Source organism: Ictidomys tridecemlineatus, chromosome 15 (genome assembly GCF_052094955.1).
Source record: "Ictidomys tridecemlineatus isolate mIctTri1 chromosome 15, mIctTri1.hap1, whole genome shotgun sequence".
Classification (NCBI taxonomy): Eukaryota; Metazoa; Chordata; class Mammalia; order Rodentia; family Sciuridae; genus Ictidomys; species Ictidomys tridecemlineatus.
The window spans coordinates 57,997,774-58,025,641 of NC_135491.1; the positions used below are offsets into that span (position 1 = coordinate 57,997,774).

The 27,868-nt window shown below is 66.7% G+C and overlaps 1 protein-coding gene and 1 long non-coding RNA gene across 7 annotated transcripts in view; one reads left to right on the forward strand and one right to left on the reverse strand.

The window, feature by feature from the left end:
• Gse1 (Gse1 coiled-coil protein) overlaps positions 1–27,868 on the forward strand; it is a 282,134-nt gene that overhangs the window by 116,122 nt on the left and 138,144 nt on the right. Inside the window, exon 1 of one of the 5 annotated variants that reach the window (XM_021733372.3) lies at positions 23,677–23,953. The exons of the other annotated variants lie outside the window; for them this stretch is intronic. Coding sequence (XP_021589047.2) covers positions 23,911–23,953 — 43 coding nt within the window. The 5' untranslated portion in view covers positions 23,677–23,910. Of the gene's footprint in view, positions 1–23,676; positions 23,954–27,868 lie in introns of those variants that run through there. 5 annotated transcript variants of the gene reach the window in all.
• LOC120887900 (uncharacterized) lies at positions 11,606–23,098 on the reverse strand. 2 transcript variants are annotated; one of them, XR_005731267.2, is made up of 6 exons: positions 15,859–23,098; positions 15,306–15,631; positions 14,898–15,076; positions 13,956–14,141; positions 13,772–13,850; positions 11,606–13,656 (listed from the first exon to the last, which is right to left on the reverse strand). It is a non-coding gene; the product is annotated as an uncharacterized LOC120887900 (long non-coding RNA). The 2 variants fall into 2 exon arrangements; XR_013431072.1 differs by having other exon boundaries at positions 13,956–15,076.

Consider the following 27,868-nt stretch of genomic DNA (forward strand, 5'->3'; position numbering starts at 1 on the left):
ACATGCCCACTGTGTGACCCGCCAGGCCACGCGCCCAGAAACCCCCTCCAGGAAGTGGAGTGCACAGGGAATCGGACACTCGGTGTCCCCAAGGGGAGCGGGTAGCCCTAGCTGCGTGGCAGGGCTGGCTGTGCTAGTGGGCACCCAGCCTGTAGTTTCCTGTCACATACCTCCCCCTCCCCCTGCTCCAGCCACACAGCCTCCTCCTGCCCCGCCCTGCTGCCCCGGGGCCTTTGCACTTGCTGTTTCCCTCTGTGCCTGACTGTGAGGCCCAGGGCCCTCCGTCACTGCAGCCCCCAGGAGCCCTCCTCGCCCGGGCTCCCCTGCTCCTCTGCGTTTCTCCAGAGCCCACGGAGCGTGCAGGCACTCCTCGGCCTCCTGGCCCGGTCGCCAGTCCCCAGGAGCCTGTTCCCCAGGGCTGCCCACGGGGCCGGCACACTGGGCACGCAGCGGGGGGTGGAGTGAGCAGCTGCTGGGGCCACCCCATTCTGTCTCTTCACGTCCCTGTCTGCAGGGACAGACGGCTTGGTGTGGTGCCCCTCTGCAGCACCTCCGCACCCCCCCCCCCCCCCCCCCCCGGTGCTGCCCACACGCTCCACACCGGGAGACTCAGCGCTGCCGGGGTCCCCAGGTCACTGGTGAGGAAAGGGGCCTCACAGAGGCACAGTGGCCTGAGCCAGGCCACCACTCAGCAGGCCAGCGAGGGACACAGGTGGGCACTGCCTGCCCCTGGGGGGTCCTGCCCCGGGGCCAGCGCCCACAGCAGGCCATGCTCTTGTCTAGAGAGGCGCACACCTGCGTGAGCGCCACCCGAGTCGAGGCCTGGAAGGGTGGCCCTGCGCTCAGCGGGCGTCAGCGTCCCCTGGATGCTGGTGCCCATGCAGACGGCCAGGCCACCAGGGGCTGACACAGCGGCTGACACAGCGGCCCGGGGTGAGGCTCACGTGGCCAAAAAAACGCCCCAGCTTCTGTTGGCTGCCCCTCCCTGAGAGCCTCTGGCTGTGGGCACCCCCGGCCCCAGAGGGCACGAGCGGGGTGCACAGTAGCGGTTGGTGGGAGCTCAGGTTGAAATCCGCTGCCTCAGGGACAGATTTCCTCCTCCTCTTTGCAATTCCGGGGCCTGAACCCAGGCCCTCCACCCCTGGGCCATGTTCCCAGACCTTTATTCCCTATTTTTTTTTTTTTTTTTGAATTTTGAGGCAGGGTCTCACTAAGGCTGGCCTCGAACTTATACTGCTCCTGCGTGGGCCTCCCGAGCGGCTGGGGTCAGTGTGGCCGGCCCCCCAGCCCTGTCCCCCATCTTCACACCCTCCTGAGCTCAGAGCCTCCAGGGGCACTTTGTGGCTGCCTGGTGACTGTGTGAGGAGACACCGTGGCCAGCCCTCAGCCAGGCTCCTGGGGCGGGCAGGGGTCTTGCAGAACCCAGCGCCTGGGCCCTGCGCCTGGTGACGCACGCAGCAGCACTTTGTGTTCCCAAAGACAGGCAGAGTCCAGGTCTGTGGGGTCGGGCTTTCAGATGTTGCCACCTACACAGAACGCAATCCTGAGGTTGCGCTGGGCGAGACACGCACAGGCCAGGCCGTGTCCACAGGCCGCACTCGCCCCCTGGCCTGACTCCAGTGCCTGCCGGCCTCCAGGTACATCTGTTGGGGCTCCAGCTGGACCCCGGCCTCCTCTGGGGGCAGTGTCCCTGGCCGCCTCTGGCCCTTCCCCTGATCAGGTACCACCTTCCCGCTCTCAGCAGCCTCCTCCCTGCAAGCAAGGGTCCTGGCGGCCACCTGGGTGGGAGTGGGCAGCCCGCGCCGGGCACCAGGGCCCAGGCCCACGCACCCCCTGACAGCTCTACCCGCCCCCAGCCCCAGCCCATTGTTGCTGACATCTGCTTCATAAGTGATTAATTGCAATTAGTGAGCGGTTTGAAAGTCCTGGAAGAGCACTCCGCAGAAAACTCTTCAAGATTAACGAGTGGCGGGCTGCGGGGAGGGGCAGGCGGGCGCCACACAGCGGGATGGGCCTCACCCTGGGCAGCTCCGGCGGACCCTGCGCCACGCCCTCCAACTCACTCCCAGCCCTCCTCCCCCATTAGCCACCAGGTGGCGAGTCACCACTGGTGGGCCATTCGTCACGTCCAGCTCCCAGGACACCCTGCCCGGTGGGCACGCCCAGGCGGAGGCGGCAGAGGGCCTGGACCCAGCCTGCCCTCCTGCCAGGGACTTAAGGAACCCAGGACACGTGTCGCCACAGTCCTGTCCTTGCTGAGCTGGAAGCCAGTGGGGCCTTGGCCACCAGCCACTCTGGGCCAGGCCGGCGAGTGGGGCCTCCTGTCCTCCTGCGAGGCCCCCAGCTGCAGGCACCGTGGGGACAGGCACCATGGGGACAGGCGCCGTGGGGACAGGCACTCAGGCACCTTCTCAGGCCCTCACACCCCGCCGCTCTCCCTGTGTGGCGCCGCCCGTCTCTTCCCTTCTAATGACAAGGCGTCGATGGAGTGGGTGCCCGCCGGGTGTCTGAGGTCCTTCTCTGCGAGCACCCACCTGCCCTGCAATGTCCCCGCTGCACAGATGAGGTCGTGTACCCGGAGCCTCGTACCCGTGCTGCGCCTGGGCCAAGGAGCCGGGGCTGCTCCCCAGCCGTCCACTGGGGCAGCCAGTGGGGACTGTGTCTGGGCCCCCGCAAGGCTGGAGCCGCCACACTGTGGACAGAAGGGCCCCCCTGCAACTCCGGCCTCTTCAGGTCTGCTCGGGAGCCTGGATGGGCCTGCAGATCCCGGCCTCGCGGGCCCCGGGAGGTTCCGTCGCTCACCGGGCGGGTGCCGTCCCTGGCCCTGGCTTTGGCTCCAGGTAGCACGGCCTGCTGCTCCACCCTCGCCCTGGCCATTCCCCTCCTGCATTGATTTTCTAGGGTTTTTTAAATTTAATTTTCACAAAACCACGAAGAGGCTGCACTGGTGTCCACTTTATAAGGAACCGGGGCAGAGAGGGGAGATCACCGGGTCAGGGCTCCGCAGTGAAGGGGGGCTGTGGCTCACGACCCTGTCCTCTGCGCCCGTCCTGCTCTTTCCCGACCGCCTGCCTGGGCTGGGCCAGCCACAGCAGAGAGGGAGGTGGACAGCCACCAAGCGACATTGCTGCCACCCCAGGGCCACTGTGGCCACTCACAACAGATGCCTGGCACTGAGGCGGTCTGTGTGACCGTCTGCAGGGGTGTGGGTGGCCGGCGGGAGGACGGCGGGATGTGCCTGCGCACGCTGCAGTCCCAGTGGCCTGGAGGCCCTGCAGGGGGTTGTCTGTTGGAGGCCCCCTCAGCAACTTAGCAGGACCCTGCCTCAAATACCATTTACAAAAGGGGGCCCAGCTCAGGACGCTCCAGTGCTCAACACCCAATGCTGCCAGGGAAGGGACAAAAATCCTTTTTTTTTTTTTTTGGATGGATGGAGAGTTGTCACGTGTATGCAGTGGTGCCAAATAGACGGGTGGCGGTGCAATTGTACAGTGCTGGGAGCCCACCCAGAGCCTCGCACTTGACCGGCATGTGCTCTATCCCGACTGCAGCCCTAGCTTCGCGGATGGGGAGACGGGGGCTGGAGGGTGGAAGGCAGGGGACTGGGCAGGTGGAGCTGGGTGGACAGATAGAGGGGCGTGGCTCCGGTGGGTGCCCGTCGGCTAGATGGCCGTCAGGCACAGGCTCTGGCCCTCTGAGGACAAGAGCCACCCTTCCTCATGGCCCTGGTGGACATTCTGGAGCATCAGTGTGAAGGACTGTGTCTGTCCCCCACCACAGGGGACAGTGTGACCTGGAAGGCCCTGGTACTGTCTGGGATTTATTGCTGGAACCCATGTGGCTCCCAGAGGACCCTCACTGTCCCCTCCTGCTCTGTGAGCACCATTTGGGGTGTGACCCGGGAGTCCTAGGCCGTGGCCAACACTAACCACTGACGGGCCTCCAGCCGCGGCTCGGGGCACGTGTGCCGCTTCCGCCACCTCCCAGCCCCCGAGGGAAGGCGGGCAGCGTGCACCGGGAGGAAGCCAAGCCCAGAGGCTGCGCTGCTGGGCTGCGTCTCCGCTGGCCGCCCTGGCCTTTGGGGTGGCCTGGGTGGTGGCACCCGTCCTGTTCCTGGCCCCACGGCCCTCGGTGGTGAGCGGCCCCTGGAGTCACTCAGGGCCACACCGAAGGCCCCTGCTTGGTGTGAGGCTCTGGGGCTGCTGTCCTGGGGCGGCCGAGTTTTGAAAAAGGGGCCGTCCTTCCTTCCTTCCACTCATCCATCTGTCCTTCCATCCATGCATCCTTCCGTCCGTCCTTCCTTCCTTCCTTCCTGTCCTGGGGTCTGAACCCAGGAGCACTCTGCCACTGAGCTACGCCCAGCCCTTTTCTTTTTAGACTCAGGGTCTTGCTGAACTGCCCAGGTTCCCGTGAACTCGCCAGCCTCCTTCCTCAGCCTCCTTCCTCAGCCTCCTTCCTCAGCCTCCTTCCTCAGCCTCCTTCCTCAGCCTCCGAGTCGCTGGGATGCAGGTGTGAGCCTCTGAGCCTGGCCTTATTTTTTTCAGGAGAGGGTCTCACTCAGTTACCCAGGTTCCAAACTCTGCAGCCTCCAGCCTCAGGCTTCCCAGTCGCTGGGGTTACTGATGCGCCACTGGGCCCAGCAAGGGGCCCCTCGGTTTCATTTAGTGGCCGCCAGCCACCCGCCCCAGTTCCCCATCCGGGTCAGGCAGGGAGCGCTGCAGGCCAGGAGGCTGGCTCAGGGCCAGGGAGGCGCACTGCACAGAGCAGCCACCAGGTGGTGCTGCCCAGGCCGGGCCTGCCCCAGATGGTCTGCCAGAGCTCACACCAGGTGCTCAGCCCCAGACGTCCAGGTGGGCCCTGCTGGGGACTCTGGGTAGGGTCAGGGCCACCCGCCTGCTGCTGCCCTCTAGCTCCTCCCCCTGGGGACTGGCCGGTCCTCTGGGAGAGAACTGGGTAGGGCTGCCCAGTAAGCAGTGTCCTGGAGCCCTCTCCAGATGCCCCCCCGAGTGCCCCTGCCTTGGCCTGTGGCCCCATCTGTGCAGCCAGGGTGACCGGGCCAGGCGCACAGTGGCTCTTCTCACTGTGCAGTGGGTCTGTGGCCCCAGGAAGTGAGGTCTCTGTGAGCGAGGGTCAGCCACGGGAGGGGCTCATTTTCAAGTTTCGAAAGGTCCCTTCCTCCCTGGGGCCAGGATCAGAGGGGTAAGGCCAGGACTTGGGCCTCCAAGTGGGGGTGTGACCTCCTGGCCAGTCCCAGGAGCCAGCCCTAGCCCCAGGCCTGGCCCGCTGAGCACCACCCAAGCCCCGGAGGCCACGGCGGCCTCCCACCCCCGGTCCCGACGGCTGTCTGCCTGCGCGGATTCCGAGGGACCCGTGGTGGCGGCGGGGGCAGCGGAGAGCGCGGCGGCCGACGGGGGAGGCGGCCTCCAGCTGCTCAGTGGGAGACATCTGCCGCGAGGGCGCCCCGAGCGCGGCAGGGTCGGCGCCCGGCAGCCCCGCCCCGGCCCGCCCCCGCGACTTTTGGCCTCGGAGCAGATGGCGGGGCCGGGCCAGCCGCCGGTCTCAAGTGGTACCACACCCATGAAATGTCCCGTCGGGGAGGCGAGGAAGCTGCGGGGCCTTTTCCGCCCCTTGCCATCTGACCGTCCTGTGGCAGCCCCCTCTGCTGCGCCCCGAGGGCGCTCCTGGGGTCACAGAGGCTCCCTGCGCGCCCACAGTCCCCGCCCACAGAGGAAGTGGGGGAGGGGCGCGGGGAGGTCTTTCACCAGGGAGTGGAGGACGGCCTCCTGGAAGGCGCTTTTCCCTTCCCGTGGTTATTTCTAGAAAGCCCCGTGTTGCCAAGTCCCGGGCCGCCTGCTGGACGGGAGGAGGCAGCCCGTATGGTGCCTGGGAGGAGAAATAAGGAAATAATGACATCCAGGAGGGCACCCACGCGGCGGGGGAGGGGCCGCGTTCGCTCCTAGCCCAGGAGGGGAGCCCCTGGCCCTGGCCTGGCCCCTGCCAAGGGCGTCCCCTGCCTTCCTGGCTGTGGGGCTGGACACCAGCCTAGAGCTGGGGCTGGGCTTGTCTGCGCTCCAGACCCCTCTGCAAGTCCCCTCCTCTGAGCAGTGTCCTCGGGCGGCACGTCCTGCGAGGAGCAGTCGGGAGCTCCGTGCATGCCCATGGCGCCACCTCAGGCCCTCCTGGGGGACCTGCCTTCCTCTGCCGCCCCCCATCGAGCGCCCCCCAGCAGACACTGAGATCCGGGAGGAGTGGATGATGAGCCTGGTCCTGCAGGGCCACAGGTTCCCTCTCAGATCCCGGGCTGTCCCCCAGGGGTGCGGGGAAGCTGCCCTCCAGCTGGGAGGAGAGGGGCAGGGGTGCCGTCGCCTCCTGCGGGACCCTGCAAGGTCCTTACTGGTGTGGCCGTGGGGGGGTGGCCGCCCTGCTCTGCAGCCTCAGGATTCTCAGGGTGGCCTGGGGGCGGTGCCCTGGGGCTTCTCACTGTGAGGCTGGGGACACAGGCCACAGCCTGGAGTCCCAGGTCAGGCCTCTGCAGCTAGGAAGGGAGAATTCAAACCAGGAGGTTGGTTCCGGGCCTGCGTGATGTGCAGACAGCAGGAGCCCAGTGGGCTGAGGGCTGCCCGGCCCGGCCTCCTGCCTGCTCCACAGGACACAGCCAGGGTGGCCTCACCCCTAACCTGGGCCCCCAGATCAGCGGCAGGCCCCCTTCAGGTGGGGACAGCGAGATTGCCAAGGCCCGCCAGAGCCTCTGAACTGCCCTCTGGCCCCGAGGCCCAGAGCCAGGGCTGTCAGGGGTCACTCGGCAGCCACTCTGTCTGCAGGACCTGGGGGACGTGCCCTGCCCGCCCTGCTCCCTCCCCTGGCCCTGACCCAGAGGGTGATTTATGTGGTTGAGGTAAAAGGCCACTTGAGGTGGGGCCCAGGGACAGGGGTCAGGACAGCCACGAGGCGCCAGGGAGAGAGTGGCGGCCTGCCCAGGACGCGGGCGGCTGGGAGGGCTGGGCCGGGCAGGTCAGGGGCTGCAGCAGAGAGGGCAGGCGCCTGGGCCCAGCCCCCTCTGGGGAGCGGAGGCCGTGATTCTGCCATCTGGTCCCCGCCTGGGAGGCCCCTCACTGGCTCAAATGGCCGGCGGAAGGGGAGACAGATGGCGGTGGGCTTGGAGAGGTGGAGGGGACTTTGTTCAGAGCACTTGCAGGCGGGGAACACGCGGTCTCTCTCACACACACTCACACGCATGCCAGGCGCCACCCGCAGGCGCGTTGCAGCTCTTCCCGTGCCAGTGGGGGGCTTCTGCTGGGCCCCGCTGGCCACTGGCTGGTGCTGACTCCCGACACTTGTGCACAGAGGCACATGGAGCTTGGCGCCGAGGCACAGACGCAGGTCTGCAGGCCACGTGCGTGTGCGCAGATGTGCCAGACGCACACGAGCACAGAGGCGCAGACACGCGTGTGCAGATGTGCACCTGGGCGCAGGCACGCTCAGGACACGTGGTCACGCGCCGCCCGTCGGTGTCCTGCGTAGCTTCACCCCCTCGAGGAGGACTCGCCCCCGGGGCCCCAGAGCTGTCCCTGGCACGGCTCCCACCACCACCGCACGAGAGCCTTTCCCGCAGGAGCCCCCGTCCTGCCCTCAGCTGACCAGCCTCCTTCCCTGCGCCTGATCTTGCCACCTCCCGGGGTCCCCTGCGTGTCACCTATTCATGTCTGGTGCCGCCCTGCTCTTCCAGAACATCCCCTGCGCGTGGTGGACTCCTAGGCCTCACGCCCTCTTGCACCCTGGTACCTGCAGGGTGGGTGCTTACCAAGCGAGTGATGGGCCACCAGGAACAAGTATGGCCCCAGGACCAGGTTAGAGGTGACCCTCCCTCCACCTTGCTAGGGCTGGGGAGCCCCTCGGGTGTTCAGAGACAGCTGCAGGCACAGTTTGTTCAAGCTTCTCCCAGTCTGCACCCAACTCCTCGCAGAGTGTGTCCTGAGCGCCTGCTCCTGGGAAAAGCGCTCCCTTGGCTTCCAGAAGTTTCCTGTGCATCTGGGAGGTGTCCAGTGTCCGCTGGGCCAGAGACGGGCAGCCAGCCCAAAACGTGTCCAAACATCTGAGCGAGGGCCCAGCTGCTGGGCTTTCGGACTCCGGGAGGACACGGGTCAGCATCACTGAGGGCGTTCCTGGGCTCCTGGCTGGGGCCAGAGGTCACGTCTGTGACTGGCTGGGCACCGCGTGGTCTCCTTCTCTGTGGCTCTGGGGGGTGTACCAGGGACAGAACCCAGGGTGCTTGACCTGAGCCACGTCCCGGCCCTGTTCATCTTTATTTAGAGACAGGGTCTCCCTGAGTTTTAGGGCCTCGCTGGTTGCTGAGGCTGGCTTTGAACTCCCAGCCTCCCGCCTCAGCCTCCTGGGCCCTGGGACTACAGGCTGCACCATTGTGCCCGCCTGGTCTCTTAAGTCACGTGGGGACTGGTGCTGCGGCCACTGGAGGAACGGGCTCAGCACAGTAAGGCCCTGGCACATGGACAGGGAGGTGGGAGGTGCCCGGTGTCTGGCGGCAGCCCCGTGGGTGCAGGAGGCTGGTGAAGGAGCCTTTTGTCTTCTGTGGGGACTGGCACCGAGGCCCCCGCAAGTGGTCAGGGGGAGGCCCGAGGTGCACGTGCCCAGCCACGCGGATCTGTGCTGCCCACGGCTTCGGCTCTTGCTGGGTTGGGGCAGAGACGCAGCCACTCCCCCCCACCCCACCCCCGGTTCCAGGCCCAAGCTCAGTCTTCAGGTCCCCAGAGGAGCCCCTGGGCCCAGCAGCTCTGCCCCCTCCTGAGCCCCCTTTAAAGGTCAGCTCCATGTGGGGCCCGTGGCAGCCGGGCAGCTGGGGACCCGTCCCAGCCTGTGGTGTCCTGGAACCAGGAAGGGGCTGCGTGGAGGTGCGGTGGTGCCTGTGGAGTGAGGGGCCTGGGCAGTCTGCAGTGGCCGATGGCCGGGAAGCAGGAGGCGGGGACAGCTTGCAGGTAAACTGAGGCTGGGCTGGGCCAGCGCCTGGTGCCTGGCCGGGGCTGGGACGGCTCTGAGATGCCGTGCTGTCCACGAGCCTCGCGGCTCCAGGGGGCTGCGCAGGCCAGGCCACTGGTCAGGTGCCCAAGGACTCTGCCGCTGGCTCCCCGTGGCCTTAGCATCCTGGGCTGCCACGGCACGTCACCACAGCCCCTCTCCTTAGGAGGACAGAGATGTGCTCCCCCACAGTTCCGCAGGCCAGAAGTCCAGGCCAGGGTGTGGGCGGTCAAGTGGCCTTGCCATGGGAGGTGCTGTGACTGCAGGCGGCCCCCGTGGCCCTGCTCGCAGACACCGCACAGCCCGGCCTCCACTCCCACAGGCTCAGTCCTGGGTCAGGTCACCTCCGCTCAAGATCCTTGACTGATTTCATCCAAAAGGCCCTGGTCCACATCGGGCCTGATGCTGAGGGGCCGGGTGCACCAGGCCCCCCAGTGCAGCCTGGCACGGCCTGGGCTCCACCAGCCCCTTGGCAGCACGTGCCACGAAGGTGCGCCTGCTTGGGTCCCTTTGCCAGGTGGTGCCTGCTGTCTGCACGGGGTGAGTGGTCAGCCTCCCTGGGGACAGTTGGCCACGTCTGCATGCTGGGTGGCTGGGCCACTGCCCTCTGGTGGGTGGAGACCAGGATGCCACCAAGGGGGCCACCAAGGGTCCCACGGTGCCCAGCGCAGCCGCCCACACAGGGTGAGCACCCCCAGTCCAGCAGCGTCAGACCCAGAGTGCATCGGCCGCCTGGCGGGGACCTGTGGCCTGTCCCCACGGCCCTGCTAGCTGCTGGTGCAGTGTGTGACCTGCCTGAGTCCGACGTGCAGCGATTGGGAGGTCAGCGGGCAGGCGCAGGGTGGCTGGAGCCAAGTGACCCCAGCAGGCCTCCACACCTGTCACCAGGGCCTGCCTGGCGGGTGGGACGCCTTCCCTCCAGGGCCAAGCACAGGTGTCCAGGGGTGGGCGTGGTCCCCATAGGTCGGCCACCTGGACTCTGGTGGCTCCAGGGGCCTCCCACACTACAATGCAGAGTCTACAGCTGGACACTGGACTCTGAGGTCTTCCTGGCCCCAGAGAAAGGTGGGCCCATCGAGAGGAGCCCGGAGCTGTGGCCGCCCAGAGGCAGGGCAGCATGGGGCAGGCCCGGTGTGGGCTGGGCCTGCCAGGGAACCTCGGCTCTGGCTGTGTGACCTCGGGCCCGTTCCTTCCCCTCTCTGTGGCACCCTCCCCACCTGTAAGATAGAGGCAGTGACAGTGGCTTCCCCGGGAGACTGGGGATGTGTCTGGGAAGGCGCCATCTGGGCTGGGCCCAGGTGGCGTCCCTGTGAGGGCTGGCACCCGTGTCATGGGCAGGACTTGGGTCTCTTCACAGAGCAAAGCCCAGAGGGACCTGCAGCCGGAGGGGGCACCGCGGCCCTGTGATGAGGCCTGGGCCGTGGCCGTGCAGCCACCGTCGGGAGCAGTGCTGCCCCGTCCCCACCATCACCGCGTGCTGCCCCGTCCCCACCATCACCGCGTGCTGTCCCTGGCATGTCCTGTTCCCCTCTGAGCCCTGCTCACTCCTTTGCCAGAGGTGGGGACCTGCCCGCTGGGCCCCTGGTGACCACTAGAAGTCAGGAGCGGGGCCCGTGGGGAGGCGCCTGGAGAGGGCCCTCGCTGGGACAGGAAGGCCCAGGGCATCGGCGGCTCGGGAGGGACGGCCTCCTGAGTCTGAGGGACCTGTCCAGAGTGGCAGGGCTGGAGTCTGGCAGGGGACGGCGGAGCGGTGGCCCGTGCCTGTGGCCAGGAGGACCTGGGCGGGGAGCAGGGGCGGGGCTTCCGCGGTCTGCTTCCTGGGCCACGGTCCAGAGGCAAAGGTCCTGGCTGGCCAGTCCCCAGTCCCCGTGTCCCCTGGACCTCTGTGGGTGTGCGGGGTGGGTTCTCGGCCCGTGGCACCCTGTGCACATGCGTGTGTGCAGGCCACAGTGGGGGCCCCGGGGGATGGAGAGTCGCCCCGTGGCCCTCGGACAGCGCTGCCTGGGCCCAGCCTCAGGTGCTCTGCCCTGCTGTGGGCATCCGTGCTGAGCCCGGTCAGCTCCGTGGCCTCGCACTCACCGCGGCACGGTCTCCACAAGCTCGCCAGGCCTTCTGGCCTCCTGGGCCTCCAGGCCTGCTGGCCTCCTCTCCCAGCCTGGAGGCCCCACTGGCCCCTTGTCGTGCTGCCCAGCTCCAGGGGTCATGGGGTGCCGAGCACTGGCCCCAGGAGTCCTGGCCGCTGCCCGCGCTCCTGGGGCTGCCGCCGTGTGGGTGATCGGAGGCTGACACCAGGTGGGGCCCTGCCGGCAGCCCAGCCGGGGCCAGCGGGCTGCTACCTGCCCCAGCGGCAAGCGGGCAGCTGGTGAGCGTCAAGGCGCGGAGGCAGAGGCCAGGCGCCGGCCACCCCAGCAGGCCCGGCGGCCGCCCTGGTGGTGAGGGGCAGCTGTCCCCAGGCCCCTCGCAGGTGCGGGCCCAGATCCTGAGGAGCTGAGCTCTGCGTGGCGGGCGGCTGGCGGCGGGCCGCTGAGCCTTCCCCAGGCAGCCGCCATCTGCACTGTGATAAACGCCCCGAGGATGATAAATAGACAAGTCGCACTTTTATTGGATTGCAGTCCGGGAGCAGCCACTTTGGGTTTGGCACGGTGTTAACGACAGATTTCTGCTTCCCTTGCAAGGCCTGGCCTCTCAGGGAGAGTGCCAGCAGCAGCCGCCCTCTCCCGGCAGGAGGGAGAGCTTCCCCGGCCCCCTCCACGTCCATCCGGCGACTGGCCTGCTCCTGACTGCCCCCCCCCACCTACCCTGCCCCCCAGGGTTTCTGCTGGGGGCCACCCCACAGCTCTCTGGGGCCAGGCTGATGGGTTCAGATCCCAGGGCTGACACCCAAAGGCTGTGTGTCCTCAGACAGGTGTCCTGACCTCTCTGTGCCACGGGCATCCCATCTGTGAAGTGGACAACCGACGGTGTTTACCTGACAGGCTGGGGTTCCTGGGTAAGGGCTGCTGGGAACGGTGCCTGGAGCGCAGACGATATGTAAATATCAGCTGCCGATCAGGGCTGCCATCCTCCTGTGGGCTCACCCTGCCCAGGGAGTCTCGGGGCCCTGCCTATCAGGGTGGGGACTGGGTGGGGTCCCGTCTGGGAGGAGGTGCCGTCGCTGGAGGCCTGTGCTTGCCAAGACGCCTGGCCCCAATCGGCCTCTGGTCCCCGTGAAGACCAGGGCTCTGGTGGCCTCCTGGGTCTGCCTTGACCGCCCCTGGGACCCCGGGCAGTGGCCAATCTGCTTGGGGCCTCAGTTTCCCGTCTGTGAAATGGGGTTTGGCCAGAGCTCACGGCCCAGCTGTCGAGGCCTGAGGAGGGGACGCGTTCCAGGAGCTGGGCCGGTGCCTGGTGGCTCAGGTCACGGTGAGGCCTGCTCCGAGCTGGGCCCGGGGACAGGAGCCCCGGAGCCGGGTGTGGACAGGGGCCACGGAGGGCCCTGAGCCTGGGCGTCCTCATCTGCGTCCCCAGGCAGCCACACCTGCCTCTGCTGTCCCCAGGTGACCTCTCCCCCTGCTGTCCCCAGGTGACCTCTCCCCCTGCTCAGGCAGGGACCCCCTCACCCTGCCCCTCAGTCCACCCCGGTCAGGGGCTCTGCTGCTCCAGCTCCGGAGCCGGCCCCGAGTCAGCCCAGCCCCGTGGACGCCCCAGGCCTTCTCCCACCCACCCTCCCACGGCCTCCTGGGCCCCGCGCCAGGGCCCTCCTGGCCTGCTCTGTCCAGCCCTCGTGGGAGGCCCCCTCCAGCCCTCGTGGCCTGGGCTCCTCCTGGGGACCCCTCGGCTCTGGCCATCCCGAGGTACCAGCAGCGTGGAGGATGCCCACGAGCCTGGGTTGGCCAAGAACCTGGGCTCTGCAGTTCCGGGCTCACCCCTGACCTTGGCAGGTGACCCCGAGGGCAGAAGACCCAGGATGGCGCTTCTGGTGCTGGTGATGCCAGCCGTCCCCGTCACTCTCCCTGGGGACCTCGCCCTCACGGCCGCCCTCACAGCAGGTTGGTGCATCTCCCCAAGTCCCAGATGAGGCCGCCGAGGCCCTGCAGGCCCCGCTCCTCCAGAACCCTGTCTCCAGCCACAGACACTGAGCCCAAACCCTGCTTCCACCCAAGGCCCAGAGAGCCCAAGTGACTTGCCCAGGGCCACGCAGCTTCTGTGTTCACACAGCAGCCTGGTCTGCTTCATCCTGCAGGGCAGACTCGGGGCGCCGTCGCACACGTGGGGCCTGTGCTGGGACTCACATTAGGGGCCATGACCGCAAACTTAACGTGGAGGGGAGCAAGTCTGGGGGCAGGGCCAGGCAGTCTGGTGGCCGGCCACCTCCCCCTCTGCTGGCCACCTGCCCGGACTCTCCTGGGAAAGAACACGCAGACTTCCAGGGCAGATTACACCCCAGCTGAGCGGCGCCCTGCTGTGCTGCCTCAGGAGCTTTGGGAGGTGGCTGGGCCCCACCTCAAGGATTCTGGGATTCAGCCATCCTTCCAGATCTTTCCAGAAGCCCTCCATCTCCCAGTTCCCGGGAGAACTCTGCGGCAGGGTCCCGTGCTTTTAAAATGACGGCGTGGATGGGGTGCGTTTCAGTGGCGCAAGAGGCAGCTGCGAGGGAGAATGGGAGGGAGCATTTATGGAGCACCTGCAGTGTACCCAGAGATGCTGCAGGCACCTGACCCAGAAAGATGAGGTGTCCCCCAGAAGGAGACCTGCCCCTCACCTTCTGGAATGTTCCAGGGACAGCCAGCCCAGTCCTGTGGCTGCTTCCTCCTCTCCCTCCATGGCTGAGTTAATGCAGACTGGCAGAGGGCGGCGAGGGGGCTGGGTGAGGCTGGCAGCCGGCCTGTGCCGCCCGCCCGTGCCACCCCCTCCCGCCGCCGCCCCCGGCAGGAAGCCGCGCTCACACGCGCAGCTGCTGCTAACAGGTGAGCCTGCCGGCCGGCCTCCCAGGGCCTCCTGGAGAAATCCTAATGAAGTGCAGCTGTGAACTCCAGTTTGGGGTCAGGAAGGCAATTTCTCATCTCTCCTCGCAGCAATTGAGCCGAAACCCGGGAGCCGTGTGCTTCTCTGTGCCAGCGCCCTCGGCCCTCCTGGGTGGCAGGCGGCCGCGCGTCAATATTGACTCTGGGGCGGGGGAGCCGGGCCGGCCAGGCCAGAGCAGCCCCGAGGGCAGCGAGGTGGGAGCAGGAGCGGCTGGCCGCCCGCCAGGCTGAGGACTGGGCAGCCCCCTCCCGCGGTGACTGCTCTGAGTGACTCCCGGCCCAGGAGCTGTCACCTCGCCTCGGCAGCACATGGGCCAGGGCCCTGCCACACACCACATCTGAGCCACTCCGGGGCGCCAGGCTCTGCTCCTGGCCTAACCCGCCTTTCCGGGTGGTTCCTGGCGTGGAAAGGCGCAGACCCACAGAGCCGGGGTGGCCGGGGAACCTCAGGGCCTCCCGGCCAGGGGCCTACTGCCGAGGAGGTGGCCCGGGCAGGGAAGAGCCCTGGCTCCCAGATCCGGCTGGGCCTGGCCCTGCTGCGCCACCTCTGCCACAGGGTCACCCGAGAAGCCAGTTTCCTTCCAGAGACACAGAGGAAGCGCTGGCCCCTGCCCGGGCTGAGTGGGGGAGCCACAGCGGCCTCTGCTCGCGCTCCTGGGGCGTGTCGGGGAGCACTGGCGCCCGCAGGGGATCCCCCAGTGCGGTGGCCCTGGGCCAGCAAGCCTGTGTGGCCTTCAAGAGGTTGCTTGACCTCCCCCTGTCCCCTGTAGAATGTGAGCGTTGGATTTGAGACTCTCATGTCAACAATGGCAGGGACGATGGCTCCCACAGTCATGCACCTCGGGCGGAGTGCCAGGGTCCTACCTGCCGGCCACACTGGCTCACCAGGGCTCCCAACGTGACCTGCCCAGGGAGGGCTGGTTCCCCGGCCCCTCGGGCAGCGTCTGGACTCCACGCGCCTGCTCCCTGCCTGGGTTCCCTGGGAGGCCTCTGAGGCAGGGGAATGGCAAGTTGGAGGCCGACCTCAGCCGCTTAGTGAGACCCTGTCCCAAAACAAAAAATAAAAAGGGCTGGGGTGCAGCTCAGGGCGGGGGGAGCCCCCAGGCTCACCCCAGTGCCACAAAAAGGAAGGAAGGGTCCCTCGAGATGCCACGGGATGCACTCCCTGCGGTCGCCCCAGCGGGCACAGCAGGGAGGCCACCAGGGTGGAGACCCCGCCCTGACCCCTGGCCCTGCTCCAGCCCCAGGGCCTCTTCTGTCCCTGTGGCTCACTGTGCAGGGAGTCCGGAGCATTCCGCGCGGAGCCCCACGCTGACCTCTGTGGTCAGCTGCGGCTGGGGCCCTTGCCAGGAGCATGTCCTTGGCAGTTCCTTGGAGGGGCCGTTCTGCCTGTGGACAGTCTGCTCAGGAGGGGACGCTGAGCGCAGGCTCCCACGGCCAGGCTGCTCCCGTCAGCAGCCACGAGGGCCCTTTCCCCTTCTGCTCCCCAGGCCCATGCCCCAGGCAGGGAGTGGCCCCATTGACCCCCGTCACAGCTCCAGCTGGACTCTGGCCAGAAATGCGTCACGGGTCCTGGGCCCCGCCGAGCGCGAAGCCGCCTGAAAGAAAACAGATGGGATGGGAAGCCGCGGCCCGGCCTGCGCGGGCCTGGGACTGCAGCTGGGCAGGCAGTGGGACTGCCCAGCCCCGACCTGGTGGCACCCGGCAACCTGCCAGCCGGGTTCCGACTTCCAGAGTGGGGCACAGGCAGCTGGGGACGCTGGGGCCACCCTGCATCTGCACCCCCTCTCTCCCCGAGGCCCCAGTCCTGGAGCGTGGGAATCACCTGGGGCATAGATAAGATCTCGTTGGCCTGTGACCGTGGCCGGGCTGGTGGGGTCTTTCAGAGCCCCCCGAGTGCCTGGATCCCTGGTCTGAAGGCAACGGATTGTTCCGGAAGCCCAGGTTGGGTGCCGCCTCCTGCTGGGGGAAGCGTCCTCCTAGAGTCCAGCGCAGGCCAGCTGGCACCTCCTACAGGACTCCCGCAGAAGGACCTGGGCTGGGGACACTCGCAGACTCTGTCGAGAGGGACATCTGCTGGGCAGGGCGCGCTGTTCCTGGACAGACGCGGGCGTGGTCTCGCCCCCGTTTATTCCGTTAGCAAACAGTTGGTGCCTCCCTCCTGCCAGGCTTTCCCGAGGCCACGCAGGGTGGACCGAGACCTGCTGGGGTCAGGTGCTCGGTGTCCACCACACCCTGCAGGCACAGGGTCTCGCTGGGCCTTCCTGCTGGGGGTGGGCAGCAGTGCCCCCAGGTGCGGCACCTCTGCAGGGCAGCGTGAGCAGGCCCAGCCGGACCCCGAGGGACAAGGGTGCTGCGTGATCCAGACGTCCCCCGCTGACCGAGGCGAAGCCTCCCTCCAGCTCCTGGGTTAGAGGAAAGCTCCAGGCTTGGGTGTTGGTGGGGACAGGAAGGAGGGGCTGGGAGGGGTCTGCAGACCCTGCCCCTGGCCAGCCTTCTGCCCCTGGCCGGTGTGACACCCACTGGAGGCTGAGGCACTCCTTCCCTGGTGGCTGCAGGCTGACATGGTCCCACCCCGAGCATGTCCGTTGGGTGCCTGTGGGTCACAGAGCGGAGACCGAGGTGGGCAGCCGGGAGGGCTGCGGTGGGCTGGTGTGGAGGGGCCTCCCCCAGCGGGAGGGGATCAGAGGGTGACCTGCCCCGCCTCGCCTCATCCGCAGGCTGGGTGGGAGGCCCAGGAAAGGCAGCTCCCTCCTGGCCAGCTGGGCCTGCCTGGGCGGGTCCCGTGTGGCCCGAGGGTCAGACACTGCGTGCTGCTCCGTGACGAGTGACAGCCAGCTGGTTCCCTCGCAGTGGGTCTGGAATGCAGGTGTCCTGGGGCTGGCTCCCCGGGGAGCCGCCCGCGTCCCTGGCACTCCTGGGCTGTCACGTGGCCTTCCCCCGGCCGCCTCCTCTCCTTCCTGCCCCTGCCAAGGACGCTCATTCTTGGGGCCGTGCCCACCCTGCCCTGGGTGACCTCCTCTCTGGGTCCTTAACCCAGTCACCTCTTCAAGGACCCAACTTCTAAGGAGGGCCACACGCAGGTCACCGACGTGCCTTTTGGGGACCACCCTTGGCAGTACCCGATGCCTCCTCAGAGGACCCAGGTGCCCTGGCTGGGTCCGTGGTGCCCAGGTCTGTGCAGCTGCCCTGCGACCGCTCCCAGGCAGACACGAGTGCCGTGGGCCACGGCGAGGGGACAGGGGGACAGGACGTGCGTGGGCCTGCTGGGCGCAGAGCTGGCCGCCGTGAGCACTGGGGCTGGGGTCTTGGCCCCAAGCACAGCCTCGTCCTCCTCTTCAGGGATGAGGAGCAGGTCCAGAGCCAGTCCCCTGGCTGAGGTGGCACCGTGGGCTCAGCCGGGGCCGGGGCTCGAGTCCACAGCCCCCACCCCACAGTGTGGGGCCTGGGTTACAGAGGCCACCCGGGAAATGCCGGTCCACAGGGCTCTGCCTGTTTTGGGGACCTCACTTGTCCTGGATGTGACTCTGTGCCAGACTCTGTCAGGGACAGGCTCGGGAACCCACTGTCTGCCACCACCTCCTGCAGGCGTGGTGAGGCTCCGCCGCTGGGGAGTTTGGTCTCGGTTTTTGACAAGCTGGGGGACACGTGACGGGTTCCTGTGCCGGCAGCCACCTGCCTGTGCACATTCCCATCCGCTCTGACCTGTGCCAGGAGGGGCTGGCGGCCTCCCCGGGAGTCAGGCCCTGCCCTGGGATGGCCTCCCGTCCCCCGTTTCACTGACCCACCGTGTCCAGGGAGGAGGCCACAGCTGGGCTCTCGAGGTGGGCGAGGTTCCGTCCACCCCCACCTGTGCACGGAGGTGGCCAGGGCTCAGTCCTCTCTTGGTGGCACATGCCCGAGGGCCAGGGCTGTCTCTAGGTCCAGCTGTGCAGGGGCGGCGTCTGCTGTCAGGCCTTGGCTGGCCAAGTTTTCCTGCCCACTCAGAGACCTGCGGAGCTCGGGGATCCTGGGGACCGGGGGGCGGTGGCAGTGCAGGTCTGCAGGGTGGGCCTGAGGGACGGGCCCCTTGGTGGGGCCTGCAGAGCCCTGCCCTCTGCCCTCCGCCCCTCCGTCTGCTGGGGACTTCCACACCTCGTGTCCCCAGCAGAGCTGCTGCCCTCTCACGCCCATGCGGGCATCACTGCTGTGGGCACCAGGTCCTGGCACCTGAGGAGGGGGGTGGTCCTGGCACCTGAGGAGGGAGGGGGGTCCTGGCACCTGAGGAGGGGGGTGGTCCTAGCACCTGGGGAGGGTGGTGGTCCTTCTCCTGCTGCCGGGTATCTGTGGCCCTGGAGACGCTGGAAGAGCTACACTAGGTAAAGGTCACTCTGAGCCCTGGGGGTAGGTGTGGCTCTCAGGGGCCTGCAGGGAGGGGGTCACTGCACCCCAGTCCTGGAAGGAGACCCCCCTGTGCCCAGACCACCCCTCCACTGCCAGGGACGGGGACCCGTGGGAGGTGCTGGTCACCGCGGGAACAGAACAGGCCCTCCCCACAGAGTCACGAGGCCCAGGGAGAAAGCTGACCAAGGGCTTCCCAGCAGCTGTGCCAGAGGGACTGGGCGACTGGTGATGAGTGGGCCTCAGGAGTGGGCGTCCGAGGCTGCTGTCTGCCCAGGACACGGCGGAGGTGACTGCAGCTCCTGACCCCCAGGGAAAGGGCAGCAGGCTGGCCCTGGAGGCCCTGGAGAGTGGCCGACGGCCAGATAGAAACAGAGGGGAGGGGCTGAGGGCAGAGGCCCTGCCAGAGCTTATCTGGAAAGGTCAGGCCCAGCGGTGGGGAAGGCAGGGTGGGCGCAGAGGGCGGGTGGGCGGGCGGGCGCCTCTGCAGAGCTGGAAAGGCTGGTGGCAGCTGCGGCCAGGCCTCGAATCCCAGGAATGTGGTGGCCCCTGACCCGAGAGAGGACACAGGTCCTCTTGGGTTTCTCTCCTGCCCTGTGGGGTCAGCACAGCAGGCCTCTCTGTCTCCCTCGAGGTGACAGAATGTGTCTTGGCCCCAGGGCCTGACCACACAGAGCTCCCAGCTGCAGGAGCAGGGCGAGGTTCGGCTCCCCCGAGACCCCCAGTCCACACACAGCCTCGCCATGGCCTCCACAGGCCCCAGGCCCCAGGCCCCAGGCCCCAGAGTGAGACTGGGGGAGACTCTGCCCCACCCACAGGCTCGGCAAGGCCGGGCAGGGGACAGACACTGGGAGCCACCCTGAAGAATGTGACCCAGGGCTGCGGCTGCCGGGCTGAGCCAGGTGCCCATCCCTGCCAGCCTTCTCTGCAGGCCGCCTCCTCTCAGCCCAGAACACAGGCCGCTACTACTGACCCGTCCTGCACCTGGAGGGACGGAGGCCCAGGGCACCCTCCGCCCGGGCCCTGGCTCCCCACAGCCGCGTCCGCTCTGCAGCCCAGAGCCCTGCTGCAGCTGTGCCCAGGGTGCCAGGCCTCAGGGGCGGGGGCAGAGACGGGTGGGAGGAGACGGGCCTTCCCCGGGGGTGCGGCTCCTCAGTCAGGAAGGGAGACGGGGGCAAAGACTCCTTGGGCATGGGCCTGGGGGGTGCTGTGCTGGGAGGGAGCCGGGACAGGGAGCAGGCACCACCCCTGGCAGGGGGTGTGGAAGGGGCAGCGCGGGGATGGGCTGTGCCTCTGATGCCCAGACACCCCGATGGACAGGGTGGGCAGCCCAGAGGGTCGCTCCTGCCCGAGGCAGGGCTTCGCGGTTGCCAGGCACTACCTGCCAAAGCAGCAGTTCCCAGGACCGGGGCAGCAGCCCCCCGGGAACTGGTTACACCTCACCTTCACCCCAACCTGATGTGGGATAAACACGGCAGAGAGCCCTGCAGCCCCGTCCTCAGCCCTGGGCGGGAGAAAAGTGAAGTCATAGCGCCCTGGGGACCGGGTGCCCGTCCCTCCTGGGAGTCCTTGCCATTGCTGGGCCTGCTGCTCGTTCCCAGGCCTGAGGACGCAGCCCAGATTCATTTGGGGGCTGTCTGGAGACAACGCGGCTCTGGGCAGGAGGCAGGCAGAGGTCAACAGGCCGCGCCCCCGCCGCTGCCCCCGGCCTCCCTGTGTCCAGTCTCCAGCTGGTACCAGCAGGTGGTGTCCTTTACCCCTTCCGGGGTTTCAGGGTCTGCTCCCTTCCTCGGAGCTTGGATACGCTGTGCTCTCGGAGCCACTCCCTGGCACAGTGTGGCGCTGCCAGGAGGTGACGCAGGCAGAGCCACCAGCAGCCCGTGCAGGGCCTGTGTGCAGATCACTTGTTTGTTCATTTTTAAATGTCGCAGTACTGGGGATTGAACTCGTGGCTGCTCTGCCCCGAGCCATACCCCAGCACTTTCTTTCTTTTCGGCACTGGGGATTGAACGGGGAGCTTCACCGCGGAGTTACACCCCAGCCCTTTTTATTTTGAGACAGGGCCTCCCTAAGTTGCCGAGCTGGTCTCGAACTTAGGATCCTCCTGCGTCCGCCTCCCACGTCTCTGGGATTACAGGTGTGCACCACCGTGCCTGGCTCCTTTCTTTATTTTGTGACAAGGACTTGCTAAGTTGCCCAGACTGGCCTTGAATTTGTGATCCTCCTGCCTCCGCTTCCTAAGTAGTCAGATTACAGGTGTGCACTATCAGGCCGCCCCGGAGAGAGGGAGGCGCAGAGCAGATTAGAGGTACCTCTTCCTCCAGGCAGAAGGTCCCCTGGGCTGGGGCTTGACCGTGGGGTGCAGCCGCGTTCCATGCAGGTGCTCTTGGCAGTGAGTCACTTAACTGCACCTGAAGCTCTGCTGTTGGTGCCTAGTTGGCTGCTGGGGGCTGGGAGCACAAACCACCTGGCGCCTTTCACCCTGGAGAGACCCCAGGTGCTCAAGTTCCCTTTGCAACGGGGCATGGGTGGGGTCTGTGGCTCACACTGAGAAGCCACTCAGCTGAGTGTGCCCTCACTTGGATGAGGATACCAAGGCCCTGGTGCATGAGGCTGGAGCAAGCCGCCGCGAGGACTGTGCCTCCCTTCCTCGGCTTCCCCTGCCCTTGCAGTGTGCAGAGGGGACAGCATCTGCCCCTGGGGAAGCCAGCCAACTCTGGACCTCAGTGAGTGGACTGCCCATCAGACTGTGTCTACACTGCCGGCTCAGCTGTGCCTCTACCCAGTAGCTTCTGGAGGAATTCCCACCAGGGCCCAGAGCCCACAGTTCCCTGGGACACTCTCCTCCTGGTGGGGTGGTCAGAGGGCCTCAGGAGCCCTCGTGCAGATAAGGTGTGCTCCTACTGCAGCTCTGTCCTGAAGGTCAGCTGTGCTCGAGGTCAGCAGGCTGGCCTGGGAGACCTAGGGTCCCGGTTCCTTACAGCAGCATTTCCACCCTGGGTGCACATGGGAGTGTCCTGGGGAGGCCAGGCCCACCCTAGAGACTCTCATAGCCTGTGGAGGGCTGGCCTGAGGTCCAGTGGGGTGGCCCCATGCCTTGCCCTTGTGGGAAGGATGCTGGACTGATGGACTTTGGAAGCCCAGCTGTCCTTTGCATCTGCTGGAGCTGGGGCTGAGGGCCCTGGGCAGATGCAAGATGGGTCATGTGAAGCCCAAGGCTGCTTCAAAAGCAAGTGACCAGCAGAAAACGGGCAGCTGGACTTGGTAGGGATCTGAGTAACCTAGGGCTGTGGTGGCTCCAAGCTGGGCAGAAGCCAGCAGTGATCTCCCACAGCCAGGGCTGGCGTCCTCTTGGGGAAGCGAAAACATGGGGTCAGGATATGAAGGAGATGTGGACATGCAGAGGGACATCCCAGAACCCTGGGCTCCAACGCAGGGACCATGCGAACAGGCTGCAAGCTAGTTCCTGAGGTCTGGTGACAGAGGAGGCCCTGGCCCCGTAGGGAAAGCTGAGACACTGGCTCAGCACAGGAAGGGATTCTCGGGAGCAGTCCCCGCTGGCCACAGAGACTGGAGACCTATCCCACACCTGCCTCAGGGCCAGCTGGGAGTTGGCTCGGGGGAAGACTTTCCCAAGGGCCCCAGCTTGGCAGGGGGTTGGCTCTGTGGGTTTCTCAGCCTCAGGACTAGTGACATTGGGGTGTGGCTGATTCCTTCTTGTAAGGGGTGACCTTGTCCTGTAGGACATTCAGCCAACCCCTGACCTCCACCACTGGATGCCCGTAGCACCTCCCCCCACCCTCAAAAATGTCTGTAGACCTTGGTAGCAGATACATCCTGGGGTGCAGAAGCACACCCTCCCCTTGGAGAGACACCCAGCGTGCCGCAAAAGGGTCTCTGCCTGCCCTGGCTGCACACGCGGACCCCTGGGGCGTTCAAGGGTACTGAGGCCTGGTGCCTTCTCAGAGTGATGCCATGGGTCTGGGCGTCAGCCAGGCACCGACAGGGACCAGGTGGTTCTAATGTGCTGCAGGGTCTGGGACAGACCTCGTGCTGTACCAGGCTGTTTCTCCAGCTGGACTCACCTCAAGCAGCACCTGGGTAACAGCAAAGGAAAGCCTCCCAATTCATTAGAATGACCTGGAATTCTCAGGCCGGGCTCCCCGCAGCAGGAGGCTCAGGATCCCCAGCTACCATGAAGCAGGAGGCTCCTGGAGGGGCACCCCCACCCTGTGACCTTATTGATGACCTGCGCCCCACTGTAGCTCTGGGGAGCAGCCGCTCTGCCCCTCCCTCCTCTCCTCTGGCTTGATTTAGTGGGCGGTGAAGAAAGGCAGCTTGAGAGTTGCTAAGAGCTGACGCTCTCCAGCACTTATCTGGAAAGGAGAGGCTGGGAGCCCTGAGCCTCGGCCTGAGGCTGAGCGCACCTCCCGCGGGAAGGCCCCCCCCCACGCACTGCGCTCTGCAGGGCGGCTGGCACTGTCACCACTCCACACACCCGGGCCCAGTGCAGGGCTGCAGGGGCTGCCCCTCCCTGCCAGGTCTGCTGAGCCTCTGGGGAGGGGCTGGATACCCCCCCTATCGCCCCAGGGCCTGGGCCCAGCTCCCCACTGACCTCATCCAGGGAGCTCAGAGACCTCAGGGGCCATGCCAGGTGGGCTGCCAGAGGGGTGGCCCGTGGCTGGCTGGCTGGTGGGGGCAGGCGAGTCCCTCCACTCCAGGATCCCCTCCACCCTCAGCCTTTGGTTGCTTGCCCGCCCTCCTCTCCTGGCGCCTGTCCCCCGCCTTCTCCTCCCTGATGGAAAATACAAAAGAAAAATGCGCCAGTGCCCAGGTCTGGGGAGCCCCAGCCCCTGGGATGGAGAAATGAAAAGCGGCCCCAATTAGAGGCTTTGGTTCTGCAAACTTGATGCTCGGCACTTGAACTGTCACGGCGGAGCCTTAATTAGCAGCGGCGGGGGAGAGGTCAGGGACAACTCAGCAGTCTTGACAAGCGCGCTATCAAGTGCAGGCAGCGGGGCTGCCCGGGAGCGCGGGCGGGCGGCGGGGGGAGGAGCGCGCCGCCCCCGCCGAGCGGGGAGGGAATGAAATGGTCGCTGCGAGGCGGCGGCGCAGCCTCGGCCGCTGGGGCGTGAAGCGGCGGGCGCGGGGCGCGGGCGGCGTGCGAGGCGGCGGCGCCCCCGGCCCGGCCCCTCCCCGGCTCCGCGCAGCAGGCGGGCGGGGCGCAGGGACACCCGGCTGCTCCGTGACCCCCGAAGACTCCCGGGGTTCCACAGCCCGCGGCCTCTGGGCCCCCGGGGACACCCTCGGCCGTCCCGTGACCCCCCTCGGGTCCCCTGGCCCCTCCCGGGTTCCCAGCTCCCGCCGCGAACGGGTGGGAGGGGCGTGACAGCTCGGACGCCCCCGCCGAGCGGTGATTCCCACGGTGCCGCGCGGGCTATGCCCGGAAGCCCCCTCTAGAGTCCCCCGTCCCGCGGCCCGGGCGGGGCGGCGCAGCATGCTCGGCATGAAGACCTGGTCGTCCCTGCTCCAGGATCTCAGTAAGTGCCCGGCGCCCGCCGCGGAGGGAGAGGGGAGGGCCCCGTGGCACTTTCCGGGTCGCGCCGCCCTCCCCGCCGGGCCTGACCCCGCGCTCACCCGCCCGGCCCCCACCCGCCCGGTCGCCGTCCTTCAGGCCAGGCACGTGTTCTTCAGCGCGCCACCAATCGAGCCTCCTCATCCTGTCAACTCAGAAAAGCAGCCATCGATTTATTTTTAAGTGGAGAAGCTCCATCTGCCCGCGGTCTGGCCGCCCCAGTGGCACGTCTAGGCCCCGGCAAGAATGGTGGAGAGTCACCTCCAGATTGTGTGCAGGGCGGGTGGCCGGCTTGCACCGGTCTGGCTGCTGTCCAAGGCGCTGCATTATCCTGGCTGCTGAGCAGCCCCAGGTGGGGGGGTCAGCCCTGGCAGGGCCCCTGTGCTGGGCAACCAGGGGATTGAGTCCAGGAGGCAAAATGCACGCGGGGGGGGGGGGGGGGGGGGGGGGGGGGCTTCCCTCTCACCTGAGTGGGTGGGAACCTGGGTGGGTCTGTGGCATAAGGTGTGCTCCACCCTGGCTGCCCCAGGACCTGGGGCCTGTCCCAGGTCCCTGGGTGGGAGAACCTCCTCCTGGCATGGGTCCTGCAGCAGGCCTCAGAGGTTAGCAGCTCTCTGAAGCCCCCTGTGGCAGTGCTACTAGACCAGGGGAGGAAGGGACTGGTGGGGCAGGCAAGGATGGTCCCTGCAGGGTGGCTTAGGGGCAGGATGACCTCAGGTCAGCTCCTCCCATGAAAGGCCAGAGTCCTGACCTCCAGGTGCCTCACCTGCTGGTCTTCTTCCAGGTGGGCCGGAGTGGGGCCAGGGGGTGGCCCCCCAGCCCCCAGCCCACCCACCTGCCCTGCCTGGCCTCCCTGGTGGCTGGCGGTGCACCTCAATGCATGTTTGAACTGCGGCTTTTAAAGCTCTTTGCCTTTTGAGGACTGGTGGGGGGCGGGTGTCGTTTGGAGAGGTCAGGCACAGTCCCCGCTTAGAGTCCTCGGGTAGAAAGAGCTTAAAACAAATCCCATCCATCAGATGCCGGCTTAGGCGGCTGCCAGTGCTCCCCTGGGGCCAGAGTGGGGCGCAGCCCAGACGCAGGACGCCTTTCCCTTTGAGGCAGTGAACCTGGAAACGCCCCTCTTATTTCAGCGTTTGATCCTTGCCTCCCCCGCCTGGCTCCCTCTGATCGTCCTTCCCTGGTGCCTGGCTGGTGGAGGCGGCCTTGGCAGCCCCAGAGGCTGGCGAGGCTGGCTGTGTGAGTGCCTGCTCACGGAGCGTCTCACCGAGCGCTCAGAGCCTGGGTCTGCTCAGGTGTGTGCCACCATCTGCCAGGCAGACCGCGAGCCTGGCTGGCGGTGTGTGGCTGTTAATTCTGTTGCTTCCCCTCGGCCACCCAACTCCCCAGTCCAGGTGCGGAGCTGGCTGTCCCTTGCTTTGTTTCCGAAGCCCAGCTAGCAGGCAGGGAAGAGCATGTGCTTCAGAGGCCCTGCTGGGAAGTGCTGGGTGGCCAGGGTCAGGGTCTGCACACAGGCACGTCCTCTACCTGCAGTTGCTCCTGGGCACAGGCTCTGCGCCCTGTGTTTGCAGGTGCAGAAACCGAGGACACCTCACAGCTCAGGGTGCACAGCCAGAGAGCTGCAGAGGGAGAGTAGGAAGTGCACAGAGCCCCAGGGCATGGCCACTGGGCACCTCTTGCTTCAGCTCTGGAAGGTGGGCTCACTCTACCACCCAACATGTAGGAGGCCCCTCATGGCCACAGGACAGAGCAGCAGGTGAGAAGCCCCCAGCTCTGTAGCCCACTGGGTCTCACCTGTGCCTGCCCTGCCTGGCCGTCCCGGCTGCTTGGTGCAGTAGGGGTGAGGGAAGCATGCAATGTGACAGGGACGAGCCACATGGTGACACCCTAGTGATCTGGCTTCTCTGCACCACATTCTCCCATTGTGGCATGGGGTGCTGTCTTGCCCTCCAGGAATAAAGACCCCCGTCAGTTGCTCTGTTTTCCTAGAGACCCCCACCCTTGCCCCACGCACTCCACCCCTCCAGGCCTGGCCTGAAAGCCGCCCCTCTGGGAAGCCCTCCAGGCCCCCCTGACCCAGGCAGGTCTTCCCTCCTGCCTCTCTGTCCTCCCGCCTGTGGGGCTGCTCTCGAAGGAGCCTGTGCACTTCCCCAAGGGAAGGTCCTTTCTGTTTTCCTCTCAGAATCTCCTGAGCAACCGAGTGTGCAGTAGGTGCCCCATGAGGCTTGTCAGGTGCATGGGCTGTGGGGTTCCATTCCTTGGTACTCAGCAGGCTCCGAGCCGTGGTGATGGTCAGAATCACGCTCACAGCCCGTCTGCGTGCTCTGGGGTCCAAGTCCCCCGGGTGGAGGATCTATGGCCAGCAGGCCTTTCCTGGGGCCGGGAGGGCGGGTTCCCAGCTCCATGACGGCGGCCCGCTGCGGGAGTGTGAGCACGGGGCCCTTTGGGCAGCTCACATGGTCAGCTGCTGGAAGAACTGAGATGGTTCACCCCCAGAGCTGGTCAAGGTGGCCCTCTGCCTGCAGCTGACCTGTTCAGTAGGGGCCAGGCTTCAGCCAGCAGGAGCTCTCACTGTTGAGATGAGGGGCTGACGCACAGGCACGGCCGGCTCACCTCCCCAAAGCAGGAGGCCTCGGGAACCCTCAGAGAGCTGTCAGGGCTATCTGGGCCCCGCTGCCCCTTGCTGTTAGCCACCAGGCTCGGGCCAGGCCAGGCCGTGCCCGTGAGCTTCCGTGTCCTCATGGGGCTTGGGGGCTTGGCAGCTCTAGTGGTGGGATGGCATCTGTAAGCTCTGCAGGTGCCCAGGTAACAGAGGCTCGGGAGCAGTGATAAAGATGGAGTTTCTAGTTTCTGCTTTTGTTTCCCAGTAAATAAGTCATAAAAACCACTTCCAGATTTATAAGGAAAAACGCCTCCAGAGACCCTCCAACAGGAAGGAAGAGGCTTTGCAAGAAGTGGGACTGAGGGCTGGGCTGGGCTCAGGGGCAGAGCGCCTGCCTGGCGTGTGTGAGGCCCTGGGTTCCATCCTCAGCACCGCACAAAGAGAAGTAAAATGAAGGCCTTGTGCCCGTCTACAACTCCAAGAGAAAAACAGTACTGAGTGGCGCATGTGTTGTCAGGTCCCCGTCTCAGCACTGGCCTTGATCAGTCAGTGTGGGCACCGGGGTCCCCTCCACTCAGGGAGCGGGAGCACGGGTCTGGATCCAGGCAGCTGGGGTTCACGTCCTGGACCTGCCTCACCGGCTGTGTGTCCTCGGGTAAGACTTTAACATCTCTGTGCCTCAGTCTCCTCATCTATGACGCAGGAATGTCAGCACCTGCTGGTGGGGGGGTGGTGCCTGCCTGTCACCCAGCCACTCGGGAGGTGGAGGCAGGAGGGTGGCAAGTTCTGGTCCAGCTTCAGCCTCAAAACAAACAGAATGAAGATGGGATGTGGCTGGGTCCGTCTGTTTCTGATGACCCCACACGGGTTGAGAACAGCGCGTCCTGTTGCCCAGGTGTGGGGGTGCAGCTGGCGGTTCCCTCTTGGGGTGCTCAGGCAGCGGGACGGGCACCCGTGGGTCCCCTTGTAGATTCTTGGCTCTGGGCTGCGGTGGGGGCTGGACCCCTGGCTGCCCCCCGGGTTCTCAGCTGGACATCTCCGGGGCGAAGGCTCTCAGCAGGAGGATCCCGAGAGACCAGCAGAGGTTGTGTCACAGCCTCTCCCACTTTGCGGCAGGCCCAGGTTCCAGGGAAGGGACCGAAGGGCCACCTCTGGACGGAGGAGGGGATGCGGCCCGAGGTGTGTTTGGGAGGCCCAGTTCTGGGCGGCTGGTCCGCGGACTGGTGTGTGGGCGGGGGGCTTAGCGGGCTGTGGCGCTGGGCCACCCCTCTGCCCTGAGCA